The following is a 26,969-nucleotide window of genomic DNA, read 5'->3' on the forward strand; positions in this document are numbered from 1 at the left end:
TCTCTTTCACACTGATGCTTCCATCTCTTTCTCCCTTCCTCCTTTCCTTTTTCTCTAAAAAAAAACAATAAAAACATATTAAAAATAAAAAATAATGAATGGTGCTGAGAAAACTGGATAGCCACATGCAAATGAATGAGGTTGGACCCCTATTGCATACCATGCAAAAATTTACCCAAAATACAGAAAATATAAATGTAGGAGCTAAAGCTATAAAACTCATAGAAGAAAACATAGGTGTGAATCTTTGTGACCAAGATTAAGCAGTGGTTTCTTAGACATGACCCCTAAACACAAGTGACCAAAGGGAAAAAGAAATAAGTTGAACTTGATCAAAATAAAAGACTTTTGTGCTTCAATGGATACCATAAAGAAAATAAAAAGACAGACACAGAATGGGAGAAAATACTAGCAAATCATATATCTGATAAGGGTCCAGCATCCAGAATATATAAAGAACTCTTATAGCAATAATAAAAATACAAATAACCCAATTAAAAAGTGTGCAAAGGTCCTGACTGGTGTGGCTCAGTTGGTTGGAGTGTTGTCCTGTAAGTACATCAAAAGGTGACCGGTTTGATTCCCAGTCAGGGCACATGCCCAGGTTGTGGGTTCAATCCCCGGTCAGAGTGCATGCAGGAAGCGGCTGATCCATGTTTCTCTCTCCCTTCCTCTCTCTGATATTAAAAAAAAAAGTGAGCAAAGGATTTGAATAGACATTTCTCCGAAGAACATATTTAAGGGCCAATATGCACATGAAAATATGCCAAACATCATTAGTTGTTTGGGAAATGCAGACCAAAACTGCAATGAAATACCACTTCACATCCACTAGGAAAGCTATGATTTTAACTGTAAAATAACAAATGTTGGTGAAGACATGGAGAAATTAGAACACATACTTTGTTGGCGGGAATGTAATATGGTGCAGCCACTTTTGAAAAACAGTTTTGTAGTTACTAAAAAAGTTAAACCATATGACCCAGCAGTTTCATGCCTGATATATAACCAAGATAAATGAAAACATATGTCCACACAAAAACTTGTATATGAATGTTCATAGCAGCAGCAGCATTTATAATAGCCAAAAATGTGGAAACAACTCAAATGTTTATCATCTGATGAGTGGACAAACAAAATGTGGCATATTCATATATAATATGATAAAGAGGTAAACAGATTTATTATAGGAATTGTCTCACGTGACTAGGGAGGCCAAGAAGTCCCACGATTTGCTGGTGGTATAATTCAGTAAGAGGTTGAAGGCCTGAAAACCAGCCGATGTCCAAGGGCAGGGGAAGATGGATATCTCAGTTCAAGCAGAGAGAGCAGATTTATCTTCAGCCTTTCTTTTTTCTTTCTTTCTATTCAGGCCCTCAAAAGATTGGATGATGCCCATGTACATGGTGAGGGTGGTCTTCTTTACTTGGTCTACTGATTCAAATGCCAGTCTCTTCTGGAGGCACCCTCATAGGCACACCCAGAAGTAATGTTTTATCAGCTCTCTGGGCATCCCTTGGCCCAGTCAAGTTGACATGTAAAATTAGCCATCACATTTAATAAAGTAGATTTTGAGGAAATACTTTCTTAACATGAATTATATATATCTCAGCTTGAAATTCAGTTTCTTACTTAATGAGGAAGCACAATCAGCATTTCCATTAAAGTCAGGAACAAGATAAGAATACCTAGATTTGCCATTATTATTTAGTATTAACTAGAGGCTTTAGCCAACACTTAGGCAAGTAATAACAGGTATAAGTACTAGACATGAAATGGTAGCAGGTAGAAAAGATAGAATAAGTAAGGAGAACTACTTCTGTTTGCAGATATAAAGTCATGAAATGTCTTGAAAACCCAAGAGAGTTAATGGAAAACTACCACAAAGAGAAAGTTTAATAAAGTAGTAGAAAATAAATTAATACTCAGAAATCAAGGCCTTTCAACTATACAAACAATGACCAGTTATATGATCTAATGGAAGATAAGACCCATCTACAAAAGCAACAAAAACCTCTAAAATTTATAGACATAAATAAAAAAAAATGCTCTCTTAGGAAAACCTGAAAGATATAGTAGACTTGAACAAATGGAAAGACATACCACGTGTTGGATAGGAATACTTGAAATAATAAAGATGTCAAGAAATCCTAAATTAACTTATAAATTTCACAGAACCACAGTTAAAATGCCAACAGATCTTTTCTGGAGCTAGGCACGTGAATTCAATTATTATAAGAAATAATCAAGAATAGCCAAGAAAACTCTGATAAAGAAGAGCAAGAAAGTGAGTTTAGCTTTATATGATATTAAAACATACTACAAGTTCTTAACAATTAAAAAAGTGTGGTATAACAGACCAATGAAATGGAACAGAGAATCCAAAATAGTCTCAAGTGCATATAAAAAGTTAATATATGATATAGGTGACATCTTCAATAAGTGGGGAAAGATTTAGCAATGGGATAGCAATTTTTTCACTAGTTAACACAGTAAAAGAGGTGATTTATGGTACACATGTTACATTTAACCACAATTGAGAACAGAACTAGTTTAGAGTGTCACAGGTCCAGGGCAGAGGACCAAAAGGGACTGTTTTTTATGAGCAAGGTGGGTCTCTCAAAGTTAGCTGTGGCGATCAGATGATGATGGATATTCTAGATCTATTGAGAAGTTCTAGGCAGCAGGCATGCAGTCCAACAACTTGGACCAGCTTCCCTGCCTCTGACTTTATTTCTGTTCCTGTGACTTCCATAGGTGCACAAGCTAGCGGTTTACTTGGACCTTTGCTTCATCTTTTTTCTTTTGCGCTTCAGCCCACTCATTGCGTCTTCCTCCACTTGACTCTCACAGTGTAGAGGCTTCTAAGATGACACTAAGGTTAAGAGAGCCTAGATAGCCACTTGAAAAAGTTTAAAATTAGGTCTGTACTATAAGTTGTATATAAAGATATAGTTTATATGCATAAAAGTTGAAGTGTAAAACAAAATCTTATAAGTATTAAAAAATATACAGGTGAATTCCTTTATGAACTTGGAGTAGGGAAAATGATTCAAAATCCAGAAGTAAAAAGATTGATGCATTAAGATCCTGAATAGCCAAAAACAGTCTTGAGAAAGAAGAACAAAGCTGGAGGCATCATGTGTCTGGATTTCAAATTATATTACAAAGTTATAGTAATCAAAACAGTATGTTACCAGGCATAAAAACAGACACACAGATCAATGGAACAGAATAGAAAGCCCAGAAATAAATGCACACCTATGTGGTCAATTAATCTATGACAAAGGAGATAGGAATATCCAGTGGGGGTAAAGACAGTCTATTCAATAAATGGTGTTGGGAAAACTGGACAGATACATGCAAAATACCCAACAACAACAAAATGGAAATTATATCACATTCTTACAACTATATAAAAGAATAAAAATGGATTAAATACTTTAATGTAAGACCTAAAACTATAAAATTCCTAGGAGAAGACATAGGCAATAAATTAACATTGCTTTTAGTAATATTTGGGGCGGGGGGGAGGTGAGTATATCTTCTTGAGCAAGGGAAACAAGAAAAAATAAATAAATGGTACTACATCAAACTAAAAAGCTTTTATAAAGCAAAGGGAACTTTAAACAAAACAAAGATAACCTACTGAATAGAAGAAATTCACCAATGATACATATAAGGGATTAATATCCAAATAAAAATAAGGAACTCATACAACTTAACACCAAAAAGACAGACAATCTGATTAAAAAATGGGCGGAAGATCTGCATAGACATTTTCCAAAGAGGACATACAGATGGACAATAGACATTAAAAGATGATCAATGTCATGAATCATCAGAGAAATGCAAATTAAAATCACAATGAGTTATCACCTCAGACCTGTCAGAATGACTTTATTAAAAAAAAAATTCAACAGCCCTGGCTGGTTTGGCTCAGCAGTGAGATCACTGGCCTGTGGACTATAGGGTTGTAGGTTTGATTCCCAGTCGAGGGCGCATACCTGGGTTACAAAGTTGATCCCTTGCCTTGGTCGGGGTTGTGCGGGAGGCAGCCAATCAATGTCTCTCTCACATTGATGTTTCTCTCTCTCGCTCTCCCTCCCTCCCTTCCTCCCATTCTATCTAAAAATCAATGGAAAAATATCCTTGGGTGAGGATTAATTTTAAAAAATCAACAAAAAAGTTGTTGGTGAGGATATGGAGAAAAGGGAACCCTCATGCATTGTTGGAGGGATTGCAGATTGGCACAACCATTATGGAAAACATAATGGAAGTTCGTCAAAAAATTAAAAATAAAACTACCATATGACCCAGCTATCCTATTTGTGGGTATTATCTGAAGAAATCCAAACCACTTAAGACATTTGCATCCCTACGTTCATTGCAGAGTTATTTACAATAGCCAAGATATGGAAACCACCTAAGTGTCCATCAACAGAGGATTAAATAAAGAAGTGGTACATATAACAATGGAGTATTACTCGGGCACACAAAAGAATGAAATCTTACCACTTGCAATAACATGGATGGACCTAGAAGGTATTATACTAAGTGAAATAAGTCAGAAAAAGACAAATACCATATGATTTCACTTACATGTAAAATCTAAGGGACAAAATAAGTGAACAAGCAAAAACAGAAACAAGCTCAGATACAGAAAATAAACTGATGGTGGCCAGGTGGGAGGAGGGTTGGGGGCTGGGTGAAAAAGATGAAGGGATTAAGAGGTATAAATTGGCACTTACGAAAGAGTCACAGGGATTTAAAGTACAGCATAGAGAATATATAGTGAATAATTTTGTAATAACTATGTATGGTGTCACACTTCACAGGGGGAATCACTTTGTAAGTTATATAAATGTCTAACTACTATTCTGTATACCTGAAACTAATATAATACTGAATGTCAGCTATAATTGAAAAAGAAAAACAAGATTAATGCATTCAGCCACATAAAAACTTGTTTCAAGTTAAAACAAAAAATTAGAAAAATCAAAAGATAAATGACAATTTGAAAAAATGTTGTTTGCAAATGGCTGATATTCCTAATATGTAAAAGTGGTAACTCTCTGAGAGTATCTGATTAACCAGAAATCTCCATTCTTTGACCACAGAGAAAAAAGAAATTTAGTATGCCACTTTTGTAAAATTTAATCTTTTCATTATTAAAAAAATACATTGTATTTTGAAATTAATTTTAGAGTTACAGAAATGTAGGAAATAATACAGTGTTCCTGTCTATCTTTCGTCCAGCTTCCTCTGATGGTCATATTCCATGGTGCTGTTATCTAAAGATCTTATTAGACTATGACCAGCTTTTCCACTAATCTCCCTTCTCTCTTCCAGAATCCTACCCAGAATCCTGTGTTGCATTTCTTTGTCTTGGCCCTTTAGTCTTCCAATCTCTGACAGTTCCTCAGTGACCTTGATACTGTTGAAAAGTCTTTGTTCAGTGATTTTGTAGAATGTCCCTCATTTTGGGTTTGTCAGATGTTCTCTCATGCATAGATTGAGGTAATGCATTTTTGGCAAGAATATCGTAGAAGTGATTTTGTATTCTTCCCAGAGCATCATGTCAGGGAGTTGATGGTGCTCTATTTTATTCCTGATGATGTTAATCTTGCTCATTGGTTAAGGTGATGTCTGCCAGTTCCCCATTATATACAGTTATTATTTTTCCCTTTTAATTAATAAATATCTTGGGGGAGATACTTCAAGACTATGCAAATATCCTATTTCTCCTGAAACTTTGCCCACTAATTTTGGCATTCATTGGTTGATTTACCTGTCACAGTGGTTACTCTAGTGTTTGCCAAATGGTGTTTCAGTGTTGTTGTTGTTTTTTAATTTTGAAATTTAACTTTAATAATGGAATTCTTGAATGTCAAATTCAGTGTTGTTTTTTTAAGAAGGAAACTCGAGGACAGTGAACTTTTTGTTTAGGTAGTGAACAGCCATTTGGCAGTGCTGAATTTGGAATTATTTAGACCTTTCACAACAATGAAAAATGTTTTAGACAATTAATTTAGTAAACATGTATTAAACCCTTGCTGTAACCAAAACATCTATGAAAAACATGCAAAAGACATAGTGGTTCTGGTATGCTCTGGGTCTTTTTCTCTACCCACTTTTCACCTCAGATCACACTAAACACCATGATTTGTTCTAACATGTTATCGCAGACTGCTGAGTGACAGCATCTCAGGAGTTAGAGGCTGGGGATGACTTCCTGTTTTGCTTCATACTAGTTATGTTCCTAGAGGGTGAGTGAGGTAACGCCCAAGTTCTAGTTCCTTATTTTTAAGATGGGGATTCTAATATGGATTGGTGAGAGAGTTAAATGAGTGAATGTATATGAAAGTATTTTTTTAATTGAAAGGCATTATTCAAACTATAAAGTGTTCTGCAAATTCATTTATTATTTAATAAGTACTTATTGAGTCCCTATTATGTATAAGCTCCTTCTGGGTATTAGAGTATAGAAGTGAAAGGCCTCTATCCTCATGGAATTTATATTTCAGAGGAAAGAGGCACAATATACAAGTAAACAGATAAATAAATACAATTTCAGATAGTAATACATGCTATAAAGTAAACAACCAGGATGATGTGAACCAGGATGATGTAATAAAACGTGATATAAAGAAGATAATAATAGAGTGATGTATTAGAGAGTGAGGGGTGGTTAGGTGGGATGTGACAGTTTAGACAGGTTAGGAAAAGTGTCTCTGGAGGTCATTTGTGAGTTAAGATCTTTAAGATTAGAAAGAGTCAGCGATGTGAAGAACTGGGGACAGCAAATATAAAAGTCCTGGGAAGGGGAGACGGTTTAGTGTGCTAGAAGAGCAGAGCATGGTGTCACTGGGATGTGTAAGAGAGTGGTATGTGATCGAGTCGGAAGGCTGGCAGAGGCCGTGTCACATGGAGCCTTACAGGCCATGCAAAGGAGTGTTGGCTGTCAGTGCAGTGGGAAGCCCCTGGGGGATTTTAAGGAGTGGAATTACAGGATGTACTTTTCATTTTGAAAAGATTGTTCTGGCTGCTGTAAGGAAATGGATTGAGGTGGTTGGTAAGAGCAGAAACAGATGGACTATATGAAGACTGTTGTGGTCCTGGCAAGAGAGAATGGTGGTCCGCAGAGGGCACTGGTGGCAGGAGTATAAGAGTTATTATTGTTATTGTTGTGGGCTGCGTTTTGACCACTGAAAGTCATGTCCCTAATGCCCAGTACCCCAGAATATAACCTCATTTGGAGATAAGGTCTTTAAAGAGGTGATTAAGTCAAAATGAGTTCTAATCCAATCTGACCGAAGTCCTTATGAAAAGAGGAATTTTGGGAGCGATACCAGGGATGCATGTGCACAGAGGAAGACCAAGTGAAGACACTATGAGAAGGTGGCTGTCTGCAAGCCAAGGACAGAGGCCTCAGAAGAAACCAGCCCTGCCAGTACCATGATCCTGGACTTCTAGCCTGCAGAACTTCGAGAAAATAAATTTCTGTTGTTTAAACCAACTGGTCTGTGGAACTTTGTTATGGCAGCCCTAGCAAACCAATATAGTTATGATCGTGATGATGGTGGTGGTGGTAGTGCTTTCTTCATAATGTGTATCCTGTGTGTACTTACTGGTGTGTGTGTATGCTTTCTCCCACGTGATTGTGCAGTCCGTGGTTGGAGCAGGGACCTTGTCTGTCTAATTCATGACAGTGACCACGGTGCCTAGGGCAGTGCCTGGGCCGTAGGAGATCCAGAGTTCTTCATGTTGGGGCTACAAACTCTAGTACATAGGACAGTGTAAGAAATAATAATGTAACACGTTAGAGCCAGAGGGTTTTCTGAAAGCATATTTTAGCAGTGAAAAGATGACCCTTACTTGAATAGAGGGATGTTTGGAAAAAGAGGGTTCTTTTCTTTTTTTAAACAGAGTAGTTCTGCAAATAAGGACATTTAGCCATTATTTCAACTTCATTTCATGGCTTTGTCAAAATAAGGTTAATCTGCGGAAAATGCCTTCCTCGAGGGCCAGGTTTTCTCTTTGCTGTCGGCTCCACTATAAGTGGTTCCTGGCACATAGTAGTGTTCAATAAATATTTATTAAATTCGTAAAATCATTTCAAATCCTTCTTTGTTCCTTCTTAGAAAGTTTTGAATTGCTTTTAACATTCTCTTATACTTAGCCCAATGCCAGTTATTCCACAGAGAAGGTAAAATATTTTGCCTGTTCTTTTCTTCTTTAGAATTGCATCACTTGTCTTGAATCAGGTTTTCACTTTTCGGTGTTTTTGACCTTAGACTGCCCTTAAACTGAAGACTCACAACCTAACTCAATGGCTCTGGCTCCACCTTGTGTCAGAAATGCAATACCACACCCACTGAAGGCTGGCTTGCTGAGAACCAGCCAGCCCAGGTCAAAATTTTGAATGGCCTAAATGTTGTACATAAATCAAATGGTGATGTCACTGTTGGGCAGCCTTGTGACTCATTTGTTCTGAAATGGCTTGGTCTCCATGTTTAGTACTCTCTGTATAGTCCAAGTAGAGAAACAAATTTTTCATATTTAATAAAGGCTTTTGGAGTTAGTTTGTAGTTCTTAACCAAAAATTAATGGCCTGATCTTTTCCTGGCCTCTGTTTTTTCTTGTCCTGCTCCCCCCCCCCACCCCCCTTTGGGAGCCTTTGGGAGCCTTACTACTCCTAGCTGTTTGGTTTCCCCAGAAGAATGGCCAGGTGTCCAGCTCCATCCAGAGACCATCTGGAGTTCTTAAGGCCCTGCCTGACCCCCTGCTGCATTCCCATGTGCTTGGCACCAGAATCACAGTGTGAGAGGAGCTCATGGGATCATCTCTTCTGTGCTTCCGGCCTTGTATTTCAGGACATGGGAACGGGAGGAGCTCTGAGTTGTCGGCATTTCTGCTATCATCTCCCTTTACTCTCCTCTCAGGGATTCTATTTAAGAACTTGGGAGGCCTATTGAAATACATTCACTGGAAAATAATGGGCTACTAGTATTTAAACATCGCCTCCCTTCCTCCACCTCGGCCCCAGCTTTATCTTCTTCTCAGTCCTCCTCTACCTGCCCTTCACTGGGCCGTGCAGTCAGCCAGCCTTCTCGGGCCAGAGCTTACTCTGACCTTCTGCTGGGAACTGCTCATCTTCCGAGAGCCTGAGCCCAGGGCTCCGCACCTGTCGATCATACAACCCGGCTCTTATCCTGCGGCAGCAGCAAGTTACAGTACTGCTTTCCTCATTGTTTGGTCATCTTTCCACATGCTTTTCTTTTTTTCTTTTTTTAATCCTCAACTGAGGATATTTTTTCATTTATTTTCAGACAGAGTGGGAGGGGGAGATAGAGAAACATTAACGTGAGAGAGAGATACATTGGTTGCCTCCTGCAGGACCCCGACCAGGGCCAGGGACTGAACCACAACTGAGGTACATGCTCCTAGTGGGAACCGAACCCGGCACTCTCTGGTCTGCAGGCTGATGCTCCAACCACTAAGCCAGACTGGCCAGGGCCATATTTATGGATTTTATTATTTGCATTTTTCTGGACTATTTGAGAGTAAGTTGTAGACGTTGTGAGTTTTTTCCTGAAATACTCCAGCGTGGCTCCTCTGAGAACAAGAGTATTCTCTTACATAAGCCACAGGTTTTGTGTGTGTGTTTAAAAGTAGTTTTAGAATCGGAGCACTCGGGAAGACCTTTAAGAGTCATTTGTTCATTTCTCTGCTTCTTGCAGATAAATTCTTTGACAGAACAAAATTGATATTTTCCAAGAGTGATAAACACATTCCTACAGGGACCAGGCCTGTGACACGAATGTGTGAATGAGAAGGTGTAGGACAGTTCTCATGACATGTCTGTATGCACCATCTAAACAAACCAACACTATGCCAAACAACACTTTGTCTGAGGATTACGTCTGTCCCTTGGATCATCAGTTTGTGACCCCTGGATCTATCTTCAAGGCTCCCATAGGGTGGAATTTCCACAGCTCTGTTTTGTATCCTCACCTGAGGACATTTTTCCATTTTTTTGTTCAAATAGAGTGGGAGGGAGGGAGGGGGGGGGGGGAGAGAGAGAGAGAGAGAGAGAGAGAGAGAGAGATCGACGTGAAAGGGACACATCGAGCAGCCGCCACCCGCACAACCCAACCAGGGTCGGGGACAAACTGCAACCGAGGTACGTGAGTGCCCTTAGCAGTAACCGAACCTGGGTCTCTGTGGACCGCAGGCTGACGCTCTAACCGCTGAGACAAACCGGCCAGGGCTCCACAGCTCTCTTGAGAAGCACCTGTTATAGTCAAGAAGTTCTCCTTTAAGTCTGATTAAATGCTCACGAGATTTTTGCGAGTCAGCAGTGTGCAGTGGTTAAAAATACGGATTCTAGCCTGCCTGTGTTTGAATTCATTTCCACTGTTTATTAGCATCTTGGGGAAATTACCTAACTTTTCCACATCTGTAAAATAATAGTATCTACCACACAGAACTAATGTGAGAAGTAAGTGGATATGAATATTTAAAGCACTTTAAAACAGCCTGGAAGACATAATAAAAACCTGGTATCACTGTATTCTATTAATATTAACCTGGCAGCCTGCAGATGTTTTCTCACAGGCATACAGATCGTGATCATGGTACTTGGGAAGTGAGTGAGATGTGAGGACAGTTCTTTCTAGAAGTCTTAGAGGAGATGTCCACTCCTAAGCCAGAAAGCTAATTAATCCACTTTTCTCACCTTGTGCAGACTTTGTGTCTGTTCTCATCCCATGTTCCACTTACTTCTCTTGTCAGACTTCTCCATAGCCCCCGAGATCTCCCTCGTTTGAGGAGGTTGTTGCTTGAATATATTGGCTACAGGTGACTCTGGGCAGGTTCCTGAACTGTGTCCTCCTCTGCAAACTGGAGGTGATAGAAGTAGCCACGTGCCAGGGTTGCGAGGGTTAGATGAGTCCTGTGTGCCCAGGCTGGTGCCTGGCCACGGGGAGCGCCAGTCCTCAGCGCTGATCTGTACCTGCGATCCACGTTTCTTTACCACCAGCACTCCTCGGGGTTTCCTTCCTCCTTGTGTCCAAGCTACTTCTTCTCTTAGCTTCTGTAATATTTTTAACAGTAGGGATCACCTTGCAGCCAGGGCAGGGGGCAGTTAAGGGGGCTAATGGGAGGAAAAGAGGGAGATGGAGGAAAAGGAGGGAAGGGGAGAGGGTGAGAGACTTGAACTGATGGATTAGAAGAGGGTTAGTGATGGCAGCACTTGGGGGAGGGTAGGTATGGAGTGGATGAGTGAGAAATGGAATTGGTAGTTACAAGAAAAGTAATTTAGAAGAAGTATTGGGATAGAAGAAGTAAAAGGAAGCTGACACTATAGGCCATGCTTTTAAGTATCTTGCCACTAATGAAAAGTTTAACCACAGACCTCTGGGGTATAAACATTATCATTCCCATTTTACAGATGTGGAAAGAGGCTCCAAAGAGTTAACTAATACTTAAAATTAGCTAGTAAGTGGCTGACATTTATTTTTCTTCCTCCTTCCTCCTTTCTTTTCCTTTTCTGGAACTTTTTGATTTTTGCCTAGGGAAGGCTTGGATGTACCAATCAATGCAAACATTTCTTCTCTCCTTGGTTTGCTTGTCTGCCTTTTACTTTCCCCAAAAAGTATCTTTTGTCCTCTCAAGGCAATATTTATCGAGTGACGTTGTTTGCTATGCTACCTCTGCTCTGAAATAACCTAGAGAAACACAGCACTTGCCTGTTTAGAGTTTCTGTTCTAAGACTCTTGACCACTCTTTCCCCAGAGAGGTCGGAACAGTCATCAGGTCCTTAGGATGCTGCCCTAACGAAGGAGAGCTGCATGACCTGATTGCAGAGGTGAGTGGGGCCGAGCAGGTTGGGTCCTTAGGATGCTGCCCTAACGAAGGAGAGCTGCATGACCTGATTGCAGAGGTGAGTGGGGCCGAGCAGGTTGGGTCCTTAGGATGCTGCCCTAACGTAGGAGAGCTGCATGACCTGATTGCAGAGGTGAGTGGGGCCGAGCAGGTTGGGTCCTTAGGATGCTGCCCTAACGAAGGAGAGCTGCATGACCTGATTGCAGAGGTGAGCGGGGCCGAGCAGGTTGGGTCCTTAGGATGCTGCCCTAACGTAGGAGAGCTGCATGACCTGATTGCAGAGGTGAGCGGGGCCGAGCGGTTGGTTCAGCGGACTGTGTGACTCCTGCTCTTACCACTGAAACAAAATTGTTTACCTGAAAGTAAAGATGCCCTAAAGTACTAAGTGTGCGCCATGAAAACATCAGGGCAGCTATGTGAATGATCCACCCAGCAGGATCTGAAAGAATTAATATCAGATCTTGAGGAAATGGCCATGGCCAAGTCATGCGATGGATCAAGAAGACCCACTTTAGATACTACACTCTCTAAGATGAGTTGAAAAAAGGCCAGTAGACACAGGGACTGACTATGTGTAGAAAGAGTAATGACAGATGACAGGAGTATTAGAAATAATGTCAGTTCAAAGCAGATAGAAGCAGAAGTAGAGACTATAAGGAATTTATATTTATTTGAAATAAAACTAACTTTCAGAACAAGTAGTAAATGTAAAATAATAAGAACTAACTTGACATTGACCAAAAAGTCTAAGAATAAAAAAAAAAAAAAGATTATTTGCAGTAGTGTGAATGCATCCCTGGAGGAACGTACCCCGTTGGCAGCCCAAGGCCAGAGCTTCATGCATGTTTAGTTTTCCAGAGAAGCGTCTGATCTAATTTCAAGTGCAGCTTTAGTTCAACAAAGCAGAGGCCTGAAGGGAGAAAAGCAACCTGGGCAACCACCAGGAAAAGCATGTTTTTCAGAAATGCTTATCTAGGTATGTGGGTTTTGGTGAAAGCCAAGGACAACAAAGAGAATAAGGGGAAAAGACAAGGAAGTGGGATTTTATTTCCTTATTCCTTGCACTCAGCACAGTACTTGCTTGGTCAACGTGACACAGAAGAGAAGCAATTGTGACTGGGTGAGTTGCTTAGCCTCCGTATCAGTTTCTTCATAATAATAACCTACTTCAAAGTTTGCTTCCAAGGCGAGTGAAATAGTGTATAAGAAAACACGTTTTGAGTCCTAAAGCACTATATAAAGTTAAGGAATGGAAGATTAGAAAGATAATTCTGTTGCCCACATACTAGTACCTTAATAACTAAAAAGCAGTATCGATTTTTCATTAGCATTTAAAAATATTCAATAAAGCTGGAAATCTTTACATTGTTTTTCTATTTGGGGATCCAGTAAAGCTATTTTTACTTCTTGGCCACATGTGTCTGTTTTGCCCCTGCCACTCTGCCTGCCTCTGTGACATGGTGGTGGGGGGTGGCCAGTCATTCCATGGATATTAATACGCCCAGGTCTGTGAGTGCCTATTCTAGTCAGCCATGGCCTGCAGTGGTGACCGTGACTCCTACACTTGTTGCCTCTGTCAAACAGGAGAGGATGCCACTGGGGTAGGAGGGACACTCATGCCTAGGTGGTAAGAAGCTGACACTGAAGGGCGTGAGACACGTGGTGTAGCTGGAGCCCCTTGAGGCCCCTGTGCCCCTAGAAAATGAAATGGGGAAATTAATGACTTGACAGCCACAGATTCCCCTGTTGCTCCAAATTATAGAGACTCACGGTGGGAAGGGACCTTATTAATGACCTGATTTAGCCACTAGTTGATTCTTGGAATCTCTGATAGTCCAGCCAAGAGATGATTCAGTCTTTTCTTGATACTTCCAATAATAAGAAAGGGACTTAAGACCCCAAAGAATCTCATATCCTAATTTTTGCACAACAGCCTCTGGAATGTTTGGAGTAAATAATTTTTCTAAAATAGGAAGATTTACATTTTTTAAAATTTGTAAACATAGTTTTGACAAATGCCAATGAATTTTTATTATTGTATTCTACCCAAGGTAGAGAAATATTTGCTGAATTATATTTGTGTTTTGCTTTTGAAACATGATTTATGTTAAAATTCTTCTTCTTTTTTTTTATCCTCACCCGAGGACATTCTTCCATTTTTTGTTCAGATAGAGTGGGAGGAGGAGGAGAAGGAAGAGGAGGAAGAGGAGGAGGAGGAGGAGAGAGAGGGAGAGGGAGAGAGAGAGAAAGAGAGAAACATCGATGTGAAAGGGACACATCGAGTGGCCGCCTCCCACACAACTCAACCAACCAGGGCCGGGGACAAATTGCAACTGAGGTATGTGCCCTTAGCAGGAACCGAACCCGGGTCTCTCTGGTCCGCGGACCGACGCTCTAACTGCTGAGCCAAACTGGCCAGGGCTGTTAAAATTCTTATATATGGTATTTAGAGTCTAACTTGAAATATCTTATGGTTTTTATATTTTTACTACAAATAGTTAAAAATTCATTTGCATATCTTATTTGGTGACCTGGAACTTGTTGAAATGTAGGTGCTTTATAAACCATCTTAACTACTGATATTATCTTGCTTTTGTGAAGCATGAAATAGTTCAGTTTATTGACTGATCGTTATGTCACTGGGGAGAAATGAATTTTCACTGTGTGTTTTATTGCACCTGTTCAGTGAGTTCAGCATTAAAATAAATAATATTTTAATGAGAAAAGAGACGGCCTGATGATTTCACTATGGGAATGGGAGCAAAGAGCTCTGGGCTGTGATCTCATTAAAACACCTGGCCAACATTGAGGACCAAGATAGGCACTTCATCTCCCTGTGTCTGAATTTTCTCAGATGCAAAACAGATTAAGAAAATTGACTTTTACCAAAGTATAGTGAGAAGCAGTATTTGCCTTATGTTTTGAGACTTAGATAAATGTTGATAGATTTTAAAATCCCGCAGTATTTGCATATTTGCCGAGACTTCTTCATCCACACTGGGGAAGAGGAGGCGAAGAGCCTGTGGAGTGTTTGCAGGCAGCATGGTAGCCCCTTTGTGTGGCAGTGAGAGTAGTCTATTTCCTTCAGGGCGCCTACTCCCATAATTCTTTGCAGAAGGAGAAGCTGGGTGGGTGTAACAGGGCCTCGGTCTTCACATTAAGATGAATTCACTGTAAATGGTATGTGAAGGTGACGCTGGGGGACCTTCTTGCAAAGAGGCTTTATTACATTTGTATTCATAAATGCTGTGTAGGTTACTTTCCCATCATTACCTCCTTTTCAGCACATTCTCCCTTTTCTTAGGTGAAACAAACTAGATTTGAACTTATTTTGCCTCATTTATGTTTGCAATAACAAGATACATTTGTTTTTGCCCTTTGAAGAGGAGGGATGTGTGTGGTGGCTGCCTATTACTCTCCTTTTCTGTCATTCCAAAGAGGCAGGTGGGAAATGGCAGAGGTGGAGCCCTCACTTCTAATGCACATGCCCTGCCCTCTAGGCAGGGGTGTAGGGGTGAGGGACAGGCTAGAAGGCATGCCTAGCAATTTAATGCATTCTCACCACATTCCATGCTGCAGTGTAAGGTTAGGAGGCAGGACCAAACTTCAGTGGAAACTGTTAGGTCTACATGGTGAGTCAAGGAAGATGTGTCCGGAATTTTAGCTCCAGAAATTGATTCTTCAGGAGGAGGTGTAATTGCATGATATAGAGCCAAAGCATGTACACTATTGATAGAAATAATTATCGTTGTCATAGACTCTTCAGGGTTCACAAAGCTCCTTCATGTCATCACATGTAACCTTCATGACAACTATATAAGGTATTGCTGTTCTGCCCGTATTATAAACGAGGACACTGAAGCTAGGGGATGAATCTAATCAGAAGATTTTAAACTATCCTTGGTTTAACATGGTAAATATATTGTGACATTTTTCTGTATGAAAGGCAACATCATTTTTTAAAGACCCTAATGCTTTTCAAAGTGAAGTGGTTTTCCCCGTATGACTTTGCTATAAGTGAAGAAATGGCAATGAATTAATAGTCTTTTCTAACTTGTCTGCTGTAATTTAGGGAATCTTTCTTGAATTCATTTCATTATAAGGTGGTTAATTGAGTTTTCTCCTAAAGAAAGTAGGTCTGAATTACACCATTTCTTTGTATCAGTTCTGTAAAATCAGTTCTGAATTTTGAATATCTGCTGTGCTAATCTCCAATAGATGAGTGTAAGGAATTATACTTGATGATAGTGATTCCAAGTCTTGGATTAAAATAGGCCATATGCCCTGGCTGGTTTGGCTCAGTGGTTAGAGAGTCGGCCTGTGGACCAGAGAGTCCCGGGTTTGGTTCCCACTAAGGGCACGTTACCTTGGTTGCGGTTTGTCCCCGGCCCTGGTTGGGGTTGTGTGGGTGGCATCCAGTTGATGTGTCTCTCTCACATCGATGTTTCTCTCTCTCTCTTCCCCCTTCTCTCCCTCCTGCTCTTTCTGAAGATAAATGCAAAAATGTCCTCGGGTTCGGTTAAAAAAAAAGCTATACATATGTTAATAAGTATATAAATCTCACAGTTCTGGAGGTTAGAAGTCAGAAATCAAGGTGTCGGCAGGCTTGGTTCTTCTGTGAGGGAAGGGTCTATCCAGGCCTTTCCTTTGGCTTGTGGATGACTGTCTTCACGTTCACATGGTGCTCTTCCTATGCACATGTCTGTGTGTTCAAATTTCCCGTTTTTATAAGGACACCAGCCATGGTGGCTTTGGGCCTTCCCTAATGACCTCATTTTAATTTGATTACCTCTGTAAATACCCTGTCTCCAAAGAAGTCATATTCTTATGTAATGGGGGTTAGGAGTATAACCTATAAATTTTGAGAGGACACAATTCAACCCAGTATATTCACTCTCACTCTGTATTTATCTTTAGCTCTATCTCTATACACGTACTATACGTGTATATGTGCACACTATATTTGTGTGTTTTAGATATATGATTTAATATTTGATATATTTTCATTAAATCTTAAAGGCATTGTAATAGTACATGGACTTAACTAATCATTGTGCCATCATTGGATAACAAACATTTCAAGAGAGCAGTCTGTCTGTCTTATCTTTCTGATGGCCTCATAAAGTTAACCAGCTCATTCTTCACCAGAAACAGTGGAGCCACATGTCATCCCCCCGTAGCACACCTGTTTCCAGATTCTCAGAGGTGGTGTTCTACTCCACTCTTTGTTTCTCTGTTATGATAGAGGAATATATCGTGTTTTTAAAATGCTTTTAGATAAACTAATGGAATCCAAATAAAGCATGGAATTTAGTGAACAATTATATATCCATATTGGTTCCTTAGTTGTGACAGTGAACCAACTGTCATTTTACGTACTATAGCAATGCAAGGGTTAGCAATAGGGGAAACCGGATGGGAGGTATCTGGGAAATCTGTATCTCTGCAACTTTTCTGCAAAGCTAAAACTAGTCTAAAATAAAAAAACTTATTTAAATAGTTAAAAACCTTTTTAAAAAATATGTTTTTATTGATTTTTTAGAGAGCAAGGAAGGGAGAGAGAAAGAGAAACATCGATGTGAGAGAGAAACATCAATGGGCTGCCTCCTGCACGCCCCCCACTGGAGATAGAGCCCACAACCTGGGCATGTGCCCTGACTGGGAATCGAACTGGGACCTCCCAGTCCATGGGATGATGCTCGATCCCCTGAGCCACACTGGCCGGGCAATAGTTAAAAACTATAATATAAAATAGTGTCTGGTATATATAATACAGTTTCTTTAGAATCATCATATAATTGTATTGTTTTTATGCCATTGCTTATATATCTTTCTGTACAAAAGAATGGATAAGATGTGGCCTCTAGAGGACAGTGTTGGGTCATAGACAGGTTTTCACAGCCCAAGTTGAAGATGAACTTACTTTTCACTTTTGAACCACAAGGCTTTTGTTTTATTCATTACCCATCTTTAAAAAAAAAAGTCAAAGAAAATTCATGCCTTTTCTGGTATATCCTGATTGGTTGGAGATTTGCTTTAAGTTTTTATTTTAGTGTAGCTTGGCTCTACACAGATCTATCAGACCAACTCACAGGGTTTTCCCCCTAATGTTCAGAGCACCACGGGCTCCTAGAAGTTGTGTGGAAGCCCGAGTGGGTTGGTGGTGGGGCTTTGTTAGGTACCTATCATGTGCTCACGAATTCTCATGTGGTAGAGAGTGTGCTGTAGACCTGAACTCCCTTCGGAAAAATGAAAAACAGTTTGTAGATTGATGAGGCTGCTCATAAAGTAAAGTGGGTTTTGATCTTTCGCCGTTGAGGCTGTCCTACAGAGATTTGTTGGCGGTGGGGACAAAAACACACCATTGCTCTGGAGCAGATTTCTTGAGTAATTAGAATAGAAACTCAACATTTTACTTTAAAAATGATCCCTCCAAAAGTAGTCTCTTGAGATTGGCGTTTTATTTTTAAGGAGCTCCAGGGTTTGGAAATTACAGGGTGCTACTCAGTCAAGCACATCAGAGCCATGTGAACATTCACTTGCAGAATGCTCGCCTTGACCTAGAGGCTGCTAAAGGCTATTGTCCATGTATTGACAAGCTCAGAAATTCTGAAACACATTGTTCTATCATTAGACAGAGGACATATCCTGCTGATAGTAGACTCTGAGGGCTCCATTCATACTAGGTGAGAATGTAGTATAAACATTAAAAAAATAGTTGTCATTTGGAAGACAGTGTGTTCCATGTAGTCACAAGCTATAGATTTCTTATTTTTGCTCAAAGAATAAATCCATTAAAAGCTCTTCTGTTGAGTTGGAATCTATGAGCCTTTTAATAGGATCTTTGAAAGGGAGTGAACAATTTACAGCTCCTCATAAATAGCCTGACATGAAAGTTAAGATCGATGGTGTTTTGCTCAGCCACACCATCCCAGCTGAACCTGTGGGCAGGAGTCTTCTCATTCTCATCTGATAGTGCTGGGTACCAAAACTCCTCTTTCCAGGTGTAGGGTTCTCCTAATTCGTGCTGGTAGAACAATGCCCTTCTGGGTGTTTAATGACTATTTACAATGACTTGATGTGTACTTTGGTCCTTGAGATCATGATTGGTCCCCTAACCTGGTCCCTTGTCCAGGGTTCCTTCTCTCAGGGAAAAACATCGCTTCATCCCATTTGTGCAATTAGAATCCTAGGAGTTGTCCTTGACTCCTCTCTCTCCCCCTCATCCTTGCCTGTAATAGATGCAACACCAAGTCTTATTGATTTTACTTCTTTAGTATGTATTGACACTGTCCACTTTTCTCTCCATGGCCACCACTCTAGTCCAAGCCCTTGGGTTATTACTACAGAAGCACCTCACCCACAACCAGTGTATCTTTCAGACATACATCTGTGAGACCTTCAGTGATTTCTCATTGGTCTTAGTATAACAGCCAAAGTCACTTTCATAGACATTAAGGCCCTGCAAGGTCTGGTTCCTGTCTCCACAGACTCATCCAGAAATATTCTCTTCGCTCCCTATGTTCAGCCTCCTGGCCTCTAGTCCATCACAACACATAGGTCTCAGTGCATGTAATTTCCTCTGCCTGGGAGGCTCTTCCCTGCTGGCTTTGTTTAATGACTTTCTACTCATCCTTTATTCATCAGCTCAAATGTGCTGTTTCTTATTTATTTTTATTTATTTTTTATCCTCACCTGAGGACATTTTGCATTTATTTTTAGATAGAGTGGGAGAGAGAGAGGGAGGAGGAGAGAGAGAGAGAAACAACGATGTGAGAGAGACACATCGACTGGTTGCCACGCACATGACCCCAACCGGGGCCGGGGACAAACTGCAACCAAGGTACATGCCTTTAGCGCTAACCGAGCCCAGGACTCTCTGGTCCGTGGGCTGACACTCTAACCGCTGAGCCAAACTGGCCAGGGCTCAAGTGTGCTTTTTCTTGAATGCCTTTTCTGATCTCTGGCCCAGAAAGGTTTCCTTTATTCTATGCTCTAATAGGCCCACACTCCTTTACTTCATTTCATTTACATAAACTTATAATTAGACACTCAGCTTTCTTGTTTTTTGATCAATATATATCTCTACTACCAGAATATAAACTCTGTGAGCAGGGACCATGCCCAAAGATTCTTCTTATCAAATCTCCAACACTTGGCACAGTGCTTGGAAAAAGTAACTGCTCAATATATTTGTTGAATGAATAAATGGTTATTTTAATTGAATGTTTAGGTAGAGGAAGAAGAACCCACTGGATACATTCGATTTGAAAAATTTCTTCCAGTGATGACCAATATACTACTGGAAAGAAGGTAAGAAAGTAAATGCAATGGTAAAGTAATGATTATAATTATATTAATGACAAATTACTTGTTTTTTTCACTTCATATATTATAATCAACTAGTATTTCTCCCAGGATAGCTTCCCACTAAGTTTTCATTATACTCTGCCAGTTGGTATGTACTTAGAAATATCAGTCACTTCAGCATTAATCTAATAAGCATAGTTTAATTAAAGGGCAAATAAGCTACAAAAAGTATAAATCAACAACATTCTTATTATCTTCTATTTTGAGTTATCAATTATAGATAAGAATTAACCCTAATTATTTTTCTAGAGAAAGTGTAGCAGTAGCTTGCCATAGTTGGTTTATTGTATAAAAAAATGTTCCCAGATAAGTTTATTTCTATAATGGTGAAAAAAATGAATAGATAACATTCAACAGGCCAGTGATTTTGAACTAAGTATTTCCTGTGAATGTTCAGTGCTTTAAACTTTTATATCTAGAAACCCAAGAAAAGAGTTCAGTGAAGGAAGTATTATTTTTCTAGTATGTCAGTGGCATTTATTTTATATGATCATTTATTATGTAGAGACTGAGCTAAATACTGTGGCATTTACACCTTTCTTTGCATAATTAGATACAGACCAATTCCAGAAGACATCCTTCTTCGAGCTTTTGAGGTATGTATGCTCCAGATTTTATATATATTTATATGAAAAATTCATCATGTATAATTTATTCACCAAATGAAAAATACAATATCTGTTTTTCCCCTAGGTATTAGATTCAGCTAAACGTGGGTTTCTTTCTAAGGAAGAATTGGTCAGATATATGACTGAAGAAGGTAAGAGTTATTTATTACATATCTTACAACAGTGACTTATTTAAGTGATTAATAATTTAACAATTATGCAAAAATTTTAGGGGATACTTTAAAATCAGTCATTCTTGTTGAAAAGAATTATTTACTATTCCTGTTATTTTGGATTTGGGATGGTTTCTGTTTAGTAGTGGGTGAGAGGAAAAGGGTAGGTTAAGGAGAGGTACATTTTTGCCTTTACAGGATTTCATAAAGTATAATGACACTTCTGTAAATTCAAGAAGGCATTCATTCACTTAGAATATTTACAGAATAAAAGGTATGCCACCTGGAAACATGAACTATCAAAAATTTTCAGTTTTTTATGCTTATGGAACCATAGACAGTTGCTTTGAATTTGAACTGTGTATGCACTTACACACAATACCTGCACACCAAATAAGCCAACACACAATACCTGCACACCAAATAAGCCAACACACAATACCTATACACCAAATAAGCCAACACACAATACCTATACACCAAATAAGCCAACACACAATACCTATACACCAAATAAGCCAACACACAATACCTATACACCAAATAAGCCAACACACAATACCTATACACCAAATAAGCCAACACACAATACCTATACACCAAATAAGCCAACACACAATACCTATACACCAAATAAGCCAACACACAATACCTATACACCAAATAAGCCAACACACAATACCTATACACCAAATAAGCCAACACACAATACCTATACACCAAATAAGCCAACACACAATACCTATACACCAAATAAGCCAACACACAATACCTATACACCAAATAAGCCAACACACAATACCTATACACCAAATAAGCCAACACACAATACCTATACACCAAATAAGCCAACACACAATACCTATATACCAAATAAGCCAACACATAATAATACCTGCATACCAAATAAACCAACACATAATACCTGCACACCAAATAAGCCAACACATTTTCTTTAGAAATTCTCTGCTTAGGCTGATGTGTTAATTTGTTTTTTCTGAGTTTCAGTAGCCTAATTGGCATTCTCTTGTCTATCTCTTATTGGTCATCTCCCCTTCTGCCATATAAAGTTATTAGAGTTCTAATTTACTGGTTCACAGACTGAATCCAGAATGATTCAGTGTTTCTAATCACGTGATATAGAGTAAAAAGTGCAAGCATTTTTGAGTAGGGAAGACTAAACTGCATCTGCATGTACAACTGGTTTGACTATTTTGACTTGAGCCATTGTTAGATGAGAAAACAGGGAAAGAGAGTAAGACTGGCCTGCCACCCATAGCTGCCACCCAAGAACTACATGACATTGTTAAAATTATCTTAGGGATTAACTTTGATGGAAATGTTATTACTTTCATAGCATCAGCCTCTTAATCTTAAGGATTAATTTAAGGGAAGTAAATCCTAGATTATATTAGGCAATATAAATGTGGTCAAAGTGGCCAAAACAGTTCAATGTCATTGGTATGGTGTACCTACTAAATGCAGTGAGAGGTAATGATACTAAAACCTGTCCCTTTCTCAAGGAATTAAAGTCTTATTGGTGGAAATAAAACTAAGTTATAAAACAATGAAAAATATAAGAAAATAGACAAAAATGAGTATCAACCTAGAAAGCTTGGTTTGGGAAACTTTAAAGAAGAGATAGATTTCTTAAGATGGTAGAATTTATGTGGGTGAGTTATTGAGAGCAGGAGTAAAATCTTATGTTACAGCACCCCCATACATAGTTAAGTCTCAAAAATATTTGTTGAATTAATGAATGAATGAATAGATGAATGAAGAGTGGGTGAAGGGGCCAGTGAGAGGAAGACATAGCATGAGCAAAAAATGGGTGGTAGGAATGAGCATATTTGGGGAGCCTCTAGGAAGAAAGGGCCCAGAGGGGATTGTTGACCAACACTAGGAAATGAATCTAGATTGGTTTACTAGGACTAGATTTTGGAAGCTTGGGCTCAGGAGTTTAGAATTCATTCTGTGGGCAATGGAGAAACATTGTAGGGTTTTGAGCAGACAAGTCACATAGTGTGAGAGAGATTATGGGAAAGTTAATCTGGTGCTGGTAGATTTATTAGATGAGTAAGAAAGAGTATACTAAGGAGGCCAGTTAGGAGGCGATTTTAGCCCTTTGAAGGTATCCTGATAAGGGCCTGATCTGACAGTGGCAATGGGAATGGAGTGAAGAGATTGATACAACAGGACTGTCTGTAGTGGATCATGGGTCATGATGAGTGCAGGGGATAAAGATGGGAGCAGAGTTAAAAGTAAGGAGGCTGTGACCTGATTATGTAATAGGGAAGTCAGGAACAGACTGAGGTGGATTCAGAGGCAATAAAATTTTTCACAGTATCCACAGAATAGTAATTAGTGTGTGAATATGCATTCTAAATGCCCAGGATGTCATATGATGAACATAATAAATCACACTGAATCAAGTTCCTGCAAAATAGAAGTCCACATGTTCAGGCATGCATATTGTGTCAGACAGTGTTTAGCAGCAGGGAAGAAACACAGGTTGCTACTTATGTGTCAGGCAGTGGTTCTAAGTACTATTCATACAGCAACACTTTTAATCCTCATAACAACCCTCAGAGATAGGTAGTATTTTTTATCGTCTTCGTTTTTTTAGACAGGAGAACTGAGGCACAGAGAGGTTGAGTGACTTGCTCAAGATCTTAAAGGTGAGACAGCTTAGCATTTGAACCCAGGCAGTGTGGCTCCAAGCTCGTGCTTTTAATCATTAAACTATTTTCCCCCATCCTTAGTCAAATGCTGCCTATCCATTTCCTTACCCAAGGAAGCAGTGGGGTTGTCTTCTGTAGTTTACTGTGAGCAAGGCCGTGTTCTAAGAGGTGGAGTGTGGTTATTGAGTTCAGGGACCTTGTGCTGGACTGCTGGCCTTCAGGGTCTAGTTCCTCCACCCACTGGTCGGGCAGGCTGCTGGGTTTCTTTGTGTGCTGTGTCCTGCACTGTGAGTGGGGATAGCAATTCATACCTCTTAGGAGGTGGTTGGAGATTGACATAGTTCATATATATGAGCACTTAACATCAGTGCCTGGCATGCAGTAGTTCTCAGCAAATGCTTATTGGTATTATTTTAAGGACTTACGTGTGCCCATCAAAGTTCTCTGGTAGCATGTTTAGTGTTTAACAATCAGGTATAAAAAAGATTCAGAATTTGTCTTTTTAGGCAATTCAGCTATTCTTTTATTTCTAAGGATGTAAGCATGATTTCAAAAGAACTCAGCATGTTCCCTTTGTTTGATAATACTATCATCATTGTCATCAAAATCCCCACTCGAATAATTCCTGGATTATTAACTGAATTCCAACTAAAAAAGCATTGTTTGTAGAGGCAGGTGACTTAAGTTCAGAAGGCCTTAGTAACTTACCTGCTTGGATAAGACTCTTTACAGGTAAGGTGGCGATTTGGATATTTCTGTATTTTTGTTTAAGATCAGGAAATAGTTCTTTCTTAAATAGTCGGCAGCCTTTCCAACATTCTTCCTGAATTTGCTTCTCATCTTGGGAAAACCAATATCCAAGATGGCCCTCAACTGTTACCTGAATCCGACTAAAGGCCACAGATTTTCTATCCACCTTTTGGTTTTATTTGACAGAAACATTGGGCCAACTTCTAACAGAGAGAGAGGACTACTTTGAATGGTTGATGGATGACATCTGCCACTGGGTTCAGCTGCCATCACTACGTTGGCCAGACCTGGTTAGAGCATATTCAGAGATATAATTGTTACAGTTTCAAGTCTCTGTTATCTGCTCTTAGCCATAATGATTAGACTCCCTATAAAACTGGGACTTTAGGTTAATTCTTTGACAATGTCAGTGGTTTTAACATAAATAAATAAACAACATTATTCATGATGTCTTGATGTCCTCTGCCGGTTTGGCTGGAATGATGGATTCTATAGGTTGCCTGAGCTATGATATCTGCAAAGTAAAGTAAGTCCCAGATCTGCCTGGGGCGCAGCAGCCTGCTCTTTGAACCCCTGGACTCTCATGATGTGCTGTCTCTACCAGCCCGGGGAGAGTAACTGGTGACACAGTGGGGGCTTGTGGGGTCCCGTGGCAAATAAGCTGGTCAGTGGAAAGAGAAAAGAAAGCAGCAGGAGGTTGTAAGTGATGATTTCCCTTCTTGTCCCTGCCAGGTGAGCCTTTTTCTCAAGAGGAAATGGAAGAAATGTTGTCTGCTGCGATTGATCAAGAATCGAATTCCATTCATTACAAGGACTATATAACAATGATGGTGATAGATGAAAATTAAACACTCTAAAGACTTAATTTCTGATTGAAAGCATAATTTAAAAAATTGCTTGTCTTTGTTAATTTCACACTTTATCTTATAATTCCTATATATGCTAATTAATGCCTAATGACAACTATTTCAAGATATTTTGTTTTTTAAAAAATGATTATAACATTTAAAACATTCGGTATATCACCTTGTGGAGTGACAAATCGCTAATTATTTAAAAATTATTCTTAAAAAAGTTTAACATTATCCATGGATTGTCGTTAATTTTCTACAATAAAACCTAGGTTACCTTCAAATTAATTAAGCTGACAAAATGAAAAATGACTGGAACGACCCCAGGTTTGGCACGGACAGGTCTTGAGAGGGAGCAGCGCGACCACGAGTGGGAACGAGGGGCGAGGCGGTGAAGACCCGTGGCACACTGCCGCAGTCTGAGTGGAAGCGGGTGTGGAAACGAACCGAACAGTCAGTTCCTGATGAGCGCCCATTACAGATCTCATTTGAGCCGGTAATGACTTAGCGCGAAAATGTAACTGTGCTGATCCAGCATGTCACCATTTATGGAAGGGCTGAAGGAGCTGGGATAATTGAATCTAGAGAAAAAGGACTGAATAGAAATTCATAATGTAAGGAAGTGGCAATTATCCTTAGTCTTTAGAATTCTCACCTTCTCAGAATACCTGTCATGAGAATATCGCCCTGAGTGCAAGGTGAGAGTATTGAGGAATCTTACGTTGTGCAGGAGGTACAGCTGTGACGGAGCAGAATCAAGTGGTCTGAGCACAAGGAATCACAGTGGAAAATGGCACAGGGATTGCAGGCCAAGGGAGAATAAGGTAAAGGAAAGTCAGTAGTCTTCCATAACCTGTCTGTGCTTTCACACACACCCCACACACACACACGGTGATGCTTCACCACTGCATGTGTGTATAAACATGTAAGTATTTAACGTTGCCTGTGATTCTGCCTGCTAGGCATGCATGCAGTCTTGCCCCCCAAGAGAGGAGGCTGCTACCTGAGGCTCTTTGTCACTGTTCGCTCATTCTTGGAACATTGAGTATTACTGGGTCATTGGGTCATGTGTCGGAACTGGAATTACAAGTGAATGAGCCCCTAACAGAGGTCACAGTTCAGTGAAGGAGACCTGCAAGTCAGTCAGCAGTCACACTCAGTGGGCACATTCAGGGCACTGTGGAGTACCTAAGAGGGGCAGATAACTAAGCTGGCTGGGAGCTTCGCGGGAGACAAAAGACTGTTGTGAGTAGAGGGGCTTCCCAGGACAGGTGACGTTGGACTTAACGACTAAGTGGGCGACAGGGCACAGGGTGTTTCTGCAGGGGACCAGTAAGCACAAAACCCCCAGAGGTGCCATGAAACATGGAGCGAACTGGGAATTGAAAGTACTGCAGTATATTTGGTGTGTAGGAGATTTGAAGGATGTGCAAGAGAGATGAAATGGGAGCTATATCATTAAGGCTCTTAGGTTAGGTCTACAGTTAGGGTTTTAAGAGTTTGTATTTTCTTCTGAAGCTCATAAAGAAAGAAGGATCATCTGTAAATAGCACAAAAAGTAGACGTGAAGAGTCAAGACTAGAAGTAGAGAGACCTGGTGGTAAGCTCTTTGGTTGGCGGGAGGAGGTCGATGAGAAAAGTCAAGCA

At 39.9% G+C, this 26,969-nt stretch overlaps 1 protein-coding gene across 2 annotated transcripts in view; it reads left to right on the forward strand.

Moving 5' to 3' along the window:
- EFCAB2 (EF-hand calcium binding domain 2) overlaps positions 1 to 25,860 on the forward strand; it is a 73,044-nt gene extending 47,184 nt beyond the window's left edge. Inside the window, exons 3-7 of one of the 2 annotated variants that reach the window (XM_036277556.1) lie at positions 11,800 to 11,872; positions 20,123 to 20,202; positions 20,813 to 20,855; positions 20,953 to 21,019; positions 25,595 to 25,860. In XM_036277556.1, the coding sequence (XP_036133449.1) occupies positions 11,800 to 11,872; positions 20,123 to 20,202; positions 20,813 to 20,855; positions 20,953 to 21,019; positions 25,595 to 25,614 (283 nt within the window). In that variant the 3' untranslated portion in view covers positions 25,615 to 25,860. Of the gene's footprint in view, positions 1 to 11,799; positions 11,873 to 20,122; positions 20,203 to 20,812; positions 20,856 to 20,952; positions 21,020 to 25,203; positions 25,337 to 25,594 lie in introns of those variants that run through there. The other variant, XM_036277555.1, reaches the window with a different exon arrangement.
- The last annotated feature ends 1,109 nt before the right edge of the window (positions 25,861 to 26,969 follow it).

The sequence above is a fragment of the Molossus molossus genome, unplaced genomic scaffold (genome assembly GCF_014108415.1).
Source record: "Molossus molossus isolate mMolMol1 unplaced genomic scaffold, mMolMol1.p scaffold_m16_p_23, whole genome shotgun sequence".
Lineage (NCBI taxonomy): Eukaryota > Metazoa > Chordata > Mammalia > Chiroptera > Molossidae > Molossus > Molossus molossus.